The sequence below is a fragment of the Oncorhynchus clarkii genome, chromosome 33 (genome assembly GCF_045791955.1).
Source record: "Oncorhynchus clarkii lewisi isolate Uvic-CL-2024 chromosome 33, UVic_Ocla_1.0, whole genome shotgun sequence".
Classification (NCBI taxonomy): Eukaryota; Metazoa; Chordata; class Actinopteri; order Salmoniformes; family Salmonidae; genus Oncorhynchus; species Oncorhynchus clarkii.
The window spans coordinates 5,244,283-5,252,614 of NC_092179.1; the positions used below are offsets into that span (position 1 = coordinate 5,244,283).

The following is an 8,332-nucleotide window of genomic DNA, read 5'->3' on the forward strand; positions in this document are numbered from 1 at the left end:
TGACTTTTGTAAAAAAAAATTAATGAACACCATTTCATTAAACATATAATACTGGGATTGAGACAATAAGTGGTGGTATTATTATTAGCCATGAACATCACCTTCCATCTATTTCTCTCAGAGCTGGTTGGATGACAAGACTCAGTGGACGACACGCTACGGCTGTATCGCTGGACTGTCTGAACTAGGACCTGACGTGAGTTGTGCATTTGTCTCTTGCACACTTGAAGAAATGTTCTCCCCCTATAGTATTTTCCCTCTCTTCAATTCAAAGTGACTTATTGGCATGGGAAACATACAAAAGTATGTGGACACCCTTTCAAATGACTGGATTTGTCTATTTCAGCCAAACCCGTTGCTGACCGGTGTATAAAATCGAGCACACAGCCATGCAATCTCCAAAGACAGACATTGGCAGTTGAATGGCATTACTAAAGAGCTCAGTGACTTTCAAAGTGGCACCGTCATAGGATGCCACCTTTCCAACAAGTCAGTTCGTAAAAATTCTGCACTGCTAGAGCTGTCCCGGGCCAACTGTAAGTGCTGTTATTGTGAAGTGGAAACATCTAGGAGAAGCAATGGCTCAGTCGCAAAGTGATAGGCCACACAAGCTCACAGAACGGGCCCGCCGAGTGCTGAAGCGTGTAACACGATAAAATTGTCTGTCCTCGGTTGCAACACTCACTTCCGAGTTCCAAACTACCCCTGGAAGCAACGTCAGCACAAGAACTGTTAGTCAGGAGCTTCCTGAAATGGGTTTCCATGGCCAAGCAGCCACACACAAGCCTAAGATCACCATGCGCAATGCCAAGCGTCGGCTGGAGTGGTGTATAGCCGCCATTAAACAGTAAACATTACAAATGTCATATTGTGGCTACATACACTGTTGTAGCGATGTGCAAATAGTTCAAGTAAATAAATAAACATGTTCTTCACTGGTTGCCCTTTTCTTGTCGCAACAGGTCACAAATCTTGCTGCTGTGGTATTTTTTTATTTCACCTTTATTTAACTAGGCAAGTCAGTTAACAAATTCTTATTTACAATGACGGCCGAGGAACAGTGGGTTAACTGCTTTGTTCAGGGGCAGAACAACAGATTTTTACCTTGCTAGATCGAATCCCGAGCGGACAACCTTTTGGTTACTTTCGGAGCTGACAACCTTTCGGTCTGCCTACGGCGGTCTTTCTCAATAGCAAGGCTATGCTCACTGAGTCTGTACATAGTCAAAGCTTTCCTTAAGTTTGGGTCAGTCACAGTGGTCAGGTGTCTTGCCAATGTGTACTCTCTATTTAGAAACAAATAGCATTCCAGTTTGCTCTGTTTTTTGGTCAATTCTTTCCAATGTGTCAAGTAATTCTCTTTTTGTTTTCTCATGATTTGGTTGGGTCTAATTGTGTTGCTGTCCTGGGGCTCTGGGATCTGTTTGAGTTTGAACAGAGCCGCAGGACCAGCTTGCTCTTCTCTGGGTTCATCTCTGTAGGTGATGGCTTTGTTATGTAAGGTTTGGGAATCGCTTCCTTTTAGGTGGTTATAGAATTTAACTGCTCTTTTCTGGATTTTGATAATTAGCAGGTATCAGCCTAATTCTGCTCTGCATGCATTATTTGGTGTTTTACATTGTACACATAGGATATTTTTACAGAATTCTGCATGCAAAGTCTCAATTTGGTGTTTGTCCCATTTTGTCAATTCTGGTTGGTGAGCGGATCCCAGACCTCACAACCATAAAAGGCAATGGGTTCTACAACTGATTCAAGTATTTTTAGCCAGATCCTAATCAGTTATAGAACCCATTGCCCTTTATGGTTGTAAGGTCTGGGATCCGCTCACCAACCAAGAATTCACAAAATGGTATGTTGAATTTTATGTTCCCCTCTCTTTCTATTTACCTCCCTCTTCTCACTCTCTCCAGGTGATCAAGACGTTGATCCTGCCCAGGCTCACTGTAGAAGGAGCTCGTATCAAAGCTGTGTCTGATGGACCTGTTGTCTCCAACATTGATAAGATAGGAGCAGACCACGTCCAAAGCCTTCTACTGGTGAGGAGCCAAACGTATTGTTCTGCTCATTATTGTTAACTCAAATTGTAATACTCAATGCCTCTTTATGATAGAACATGTTTGTTTTATTCTCACGTACCTGATTGTTAACACAACATAAGACCATAGACAACACACAGTATTATAGACACCTCTTCATTACAGTACATTTAGGCCAGTTTCCCAGACACAGAGGAAACCTAGTTCTGGACATGCTTTTTAATCTGTGTCCAGGAAACTGGCCTTTAAAGTCACATACCCATCTGTGAGAGATACAGAGATACTTGACTAATATCCTCTTCTCTCTCAGAAACACTGTGCCAGCGTCATCGCTAAAGCTCGTCCCCTGCCTGACAACGTGGAGCAGTACCGGGCTGACTACGGTTACCTGGGGCCCATGCTGTGTTCTCATGTGGTCAAGGCCAGGGCCCAGGCAGCACTACAGGCCCAGCAGGTCAACAGAACCACACTCACCATCACACAGGTAGGGCACATGGATGTCAACATCTATTGACCCGGCTTAGTGTTAGGTAAACATCACATTTTATGTAAATGTCAGTGTAAAAAATATGTAAATTCAGTCAGTTCAAGAAGTAAACTTAAATTCCAATTATCTTCATTGAAAAACAAAGTGACTGACAATATCAGCAACTTCATCCTGTTAGTGTAAAGTAACGTAACAAAGCCCAATCTGAAGTTCTACTGGTTCGGTTTCTGTGTAGCAGCCTCGGCCCACCCTAACAGTGTCTCAGAGCGGAATAGGAGGGTCAGGGGGGTCCCGTACCCCCAGCATCATCAAGGTACCCAGCTCCCTCACCCTCATGTCCACCCGACCAGGCACCCCAACACAGCCATCGCCCCCGGCAACCAAGTACATCGTCATGGCAACCAGCTCAGGATCATCTTCCACCCAGCAGGTACTGTGGACGGCAGTTTTGTTGTTTTTGTTTTCTTTGAAATAGTGACAAAGACTATTGTATTTAAGAGCATAAATAGTATTCACTCTGTCCTCCTAGATTCACCAGATACAGTACCAGTCAAAAGTTTGGACACACCTACTCATTCAAGGCTTTTTATTTGTACTATTTTCTACATTGTAGAATAATAGTGAAGACATCAAACCTAACACATATGGAATCATGTAGTAACCAAAAAAGTGTTAAACAAATCAACGTATTTTATATTTGAGATTCTTCAAAGTAGCTACCCTTTGCCTTGATGACAGGTTTGCACACTAATGGCATTCTCTCAACCAGCTTCATGAGGTAGTCACTTGGAATGCATTTCAATCAACAGGTGTGCTTTGTTAAGTTAATTTCTTTCCTTCTTATTGAGTTTGAGCTAATCAATTGTGTTATGACAAGGTAGGGGTGGTATACAGAAGATAGCCCTATTTGGTAAAAGACCAAGTCCATATTATGGCAAGAACAACTCAAATAAACAAAGAGAAATTACAGTCCGTCATTACTATAAAACATGAAGGTCAGTCAATCCATAAAATTTCAAGAACTTTCTTCAAGTGCAGTCGCAAATAGTGCAGTCGATATGATGAAACTGGCTCTCATGAGGACCGCCACAGGAAAGGGAGACCCAGAGTTACCTCTGCTGCAGAGGATAAGTTCATTAGAGTTACCAGCATCAGAAATTGCAGCCCAAATAAATGCTTAACAGAGTTCAAGTAACAGACACATCTCAACATCAACTGTTCAGAGGAGACTGAATCAAGCCATTATGGTTGAATTGCTGCAAAGAAACCACAACTAAAGGACACCAATGATAAGAAGAGACTTGCTTGGGCCAAGAAACACAAGCTATGGAAAATTAGACCGGTGGAAATCTGTCCTTTGGTCTGATGAGTCCAAATTTGAGGTTTTTGGTTCCAACTGCCGTGTCTTTGTGAGATGCGGAGCAGGGGAACGGTCTTATCTCAGCATGTTGTTCCCACCGTGAAGCATGTCAGGAGGAGGTGTGATGGTGCTTTGCTGGTGACACTGTCAGCGATTGATTTATTTAGACTTCAAGACACACTTAACCAGCATGGCTACCACAACATTCTGCAGCGATACGCCATCCCATCTGGTTTGCGCTTAGTCCCACTATAATTTGTTTTTCAACAGGACAATGACCCAACACACCTCCAGGCTGTGTAAGGGCTATTTGACCAAGAATGAGAGTGATGGAGTGCTGCATTAGATGACCTGGCCTACACATTACTCAACCGAATTGAGATGGTTTGGGATGAGTTGGACCGCAGAGTAAAGGAAAAGCAGCCAACAAGTGCTCAGCATATGTGGGAAGTCCTTCAAGACTGTTGGAAAAGCATTCCAGGTCCAGGTCCACCTCATGAAGCTGTTTGAGAGAATACAAAGCTGTCATCAAGGGAAGGGTGGCTACTTTGAAGAATCTAAAATCTATTTTGATTTGTTTAACACTTTTTTGGTTACTACATGATTCCATGCTATTTCATAGTTTTGATGTGTTCACTATTATTCTACAATGTAGAAAATAGTTTTTTTTTTTATAAAAAAATCCTGGAATGAGAAGTTGTGCCCAAAACATTTGACTGGTGCTGTATAAGTTGTGGTCGTAAATAAACATTTAATATACAGTCATTGATATCCCATAAATTCACCTTTTAATCAACATTTAAGTTTCTCTAAAAAAAATCATTATCTAGATGCCCTAGTAGTGGTGAAGTGAAATGTAATATTCCCCTCTCCTTTACTTTAGGTGATCACTCGGACTTCCTCCTCAGTGACCAGCACGGTCGCCAGCGCTACCTCCACGCTGCAGCCTCTGGTCAAGCTGGAGTCCGGAGGGTCCGGCGGCCTGGGGGGGTCGCGACCCCTCCAGAAGTACATTGTGGTGTCCCTCCCCTCGTCCTCCTCTCTGGAAAGTAAGAGTGGGGTGCTCCCTCCCTCTTCTTCCGCCTCCCCCATCTTGCTGGAAGCCAGGATAAAGGTGGATTGCTCAGACTCCCCCGGCGCCAGCACACAGTCCCCGCACTGAGACTCTCGACAATTCCCTTTATAGTGCACTACTGTTGACCAGGGCCCATAGGGCTCTGGTAAAAAGTAGTGTGCTATATAAGGAATAGGGTGCCATTTGACACTGACTTGTAATTGGCTGAGTGGGGTGAGACAGCCATCTGATTGGCTGATAACAGAGACTAGGTGCCTGGGAGCGAGGCCTTTTGGTGCAGGTGTGGAAACTAGCTTCTGGATTAGCAAAGGAATTGTCAGAAATCGGGGGATGTGGCAAGAAAAAGTATGTGAACCCTTTGGAAATACCTGGATTTCTGCATAAATAGGTCATAAAATTTGATCTGATCTTCATCTAGGTCACAACAATAGACAAACATATAACACACAAACAATTATGCGTTTTCATGTATTTATTGAACACACTGTGTAAACATTCACAGACCAGCGTGTTAAAAGTATGTGAACCCTTGGATTTAATAACCGGTTGACCCTCCATTGGCAACAATAACCTCAACCAAAGATTTTCTATAGTTGCTGATCAGACCAGCACAACGGTCAGGAGGAATTTTGGACCATTCCTCTTTACAAAACTGTTTCAGTTCAGCAATATTCTTGGGATGTCTGGTGTGAACTGCTCTCTTGAGGTCATGCCACAGCATCTAAATCAGGTTGAGGTCAGGACAATGACTGGGCCACTGTTGAAGCCATTCTGTTGTTGATTTACTTCTGTGTTTTGGGTCGTTGTCCTGTTACATCACCCAACTTCTGCAGAGCTTCAGTTGGCGGATAGATATCAAGACATTTTGCAGAAGAATGTTAGGCTGAACTTGGGAATTCATTTTTCCGTCGATGATAGCAAGCTGTCCAGGCCCTGAGGCAGCAAAGCAGCTCCAAACCATGATGCTCCCTCCACCATACTTTACAGTTGGGATGAGGTTTTTATAATGGTGTGCTTTGCCTTTTTTTCTCCATACATAGTGTTGTGTGTTCATTCCAAACAACTAAACTGTAGTTTAATCTGTCCACAGAATATTTTGCCAGTAGCGCTGTGGAACATCCAGGTGCACTTTTGAAAACTTTAGATGTGCAGCAATGTTTTTTTTTTGGACAGCAGTGGCTTCTTCTGTGGTGTCTTCCCCTGAACACTATTCTTGTTTAGTGTTTTCCATTTCGTAGACTCGTCAACAGAGATGTTAGCATGTTCCAGAGATTTCTGTAAGTCTTTAGCTGACACTAGGATTCTTCTTAACCTCATTGAGCATTCTGTGCTGTGCTCTTGCAGTCATCTTTGCAGGACGGCAAATCCTAGGGAGAGTAGCAACAGTGCAGAACTTTTTTCAACAACGTCTTACCGTGGACTGATGAACATCAAGTCTTTTAGAGATGCTTTTGTAACCCTTTCCAGCTTTATGCAAGTGAACAATTCTTAATCGTAGGTCTTCTGAGATCTCTTTTGTTCGATGTATGGTTCACATCAGGCAATGCTTATTAATAGCAAACTCAAATTTTGTGATTGTTTTTTATAGGGCAAGGCAGCTCTAACCAACATCTCCAATCTCGTCTCATTGATTGGACTACAGGTTAGCTGACTCCTGACTCCAATTAGCTTTTGGAGAAGTCATTAGTCACATACTTTTTCCAACCTACACTGTGAATGTTTCAATTATGTATACAATAATGTGTGTGTTATTAGTTTAAGCAGACTGTGTTTGTCAGTTGTGACTTAGATGAAGATCAGATCAAATTTGATGACCAATTTTGCAGAAATCCAGGTAACTCCAAAGGGTTCACATACTTTTTCTTGAAACTGTATGTGAAAATATGATGGGTAGTGAGGAATGGATGGGTGCATGCAGTAATGTGCACAAATCGCATCTCTTTTTCTTATTGTACATATAGTCACACTCGCCTAAAAGCTGTGTGGGCTTTTATAATGGTTCAACCAACATTCTGACTGATTTCATGTTCCTTTTTTACACCCTATAATAAAACTGATGTTGTAATGATTCTATGGCGACTGCTTTGTTTTTTCCATTATAAGAGTGGAAGAGGGCAATGATATGGTTAACAGCTGATGATCGCAGTAGCACAAACACTGGTAGCCTAAAAGCCTAGATTCTTGCATTCATGGGAAATAATTCAGTAGCAGGCTATTTTGCTGACACTCAAATGGAAGAGTTGGGAAAGGAATGGTGCCAAAAACATTTGCCGTACATAAGTTCTGTTGAACTACTTCAGTTATGTTGTCATTCTTGACAAGGAGCCGTTGTCTGAGTTGATGTTGGAAGACGTAACATGTCAGTCCTGCAGCATCACTTCTATTGATGAGTGGCATGCAGAGGTGTGCCTGCCCTAGCTCTGATCCAGGGCGTTAGTGCGGGTTCCTCCACTAATGTTATTTAGTCCTAACGCCCGCCCTCATGAAAGAGTACTACTTAATCACTAATACACAAGATCTATACAAACCTACTGGTGATTTAAACTAATTGCACTTTTAACTGAACATCATGAGTAGTTGATTATTGGGGCTGGGGAAAAAGTCACCAATCAAGCCCCTGAGGACTGGAGTTTCCCAGGCCTGTCTTAAAACCTTCACATACCAACAAAATTCCTACATGTTCACTATTGAATTACTACGTAATGCCTACACCTTACTGTTGTATGCCTACTCAATCTCTATTGAATTTATACTGCCATTTGTGTGGGTAGTGTTGTCACTACTGAATTGCTCCTAATCCCTTTTCATTTCCTACATAAACCCTTTAATTACTATTGAAAACGGACACATTTACTGTTTGCCTATTCAAAATCACCATTGACAGCTTGATATACTATGTCAATACTAGACTAGTGCACATTTCTTCAAGTTTCTAACTAGTTACAGTGGGGCAAACAAGTATTTAGTCAGCCACCAATTGTGCAAGTTCTCCCACTTAAAAAGATGAGGCCTGTAATTTTCATCATAAGTACACTTCAACTATGACAGACAAAATGAGAAAAAAAAATCCAGAAAATCACATTGTAGGATTTTTAATGAATTTATTTGCAAATTATGGTGGAAAATAAGTATTTGGTCACCTACAAACAAGCAAGATTTCTGGCTCTCACAGACCTGTAACTTCTTCTTTAAGAGGCTCCTCTGTCCTCCACTCGTTACCTGTATTAATGGCACCTGTTTGAACTTGTTATCAGTATAAAAGACACCTGTCCACAACCTCAAACAGTCACACTCCAAACTCCACTATGGCCAAGACCAGTCAAAGGACACCAGAAACAAAATTGTAGACCTGTACCAAGCTGGGAAGACTG

General features: G+C 42.1%; 1 protein-coding gene across 2 annotated transcripts in view; it reads left to right on the forward strand.

Moving 5' to 3' along the window:
- Positions 1 to 7,031, forward strand: part of LOC139392654 (transcription initiation factor TFIID subunit 6-like) — a 65,950-nt gene extending 58,919 nt beyond the window's left edge. Inside the window, exons 11-15 of one of the 2 annotated variants that reach the window (XM_071140794.1) lie at positions 122 to 196; positions 1,914 to 2,039; positions 2,350 to 2,523; positions 2,762 to 2,956; positions 4,770 to 7,031. In XM_071140794.1, the coding sequence (XP_070996895.1) occupies positions 122 to 196; positions 1,914 to 2,039; positions 2,350 to 2,523; positions 2,762 to 2,956; positions 4,770 to 5,048 (849 nt within the window). In that variant the 3' untranslated portion in view covers positions 5,049 to 7,031. The remainder of the gene's footprint in view (positions 1 to 121; positions 197 to 1,913; positions 2,040 to 2,349; positions 2,524 to 2,761; positions 2,957 to 4,769) is intronic. The other variant, XM_071140795.1, reaches the window with a different exon arrangement.
- The last annotated feature ends 1,301 nt before the right edge of the window (positions 7,032 to 8,332 follow it).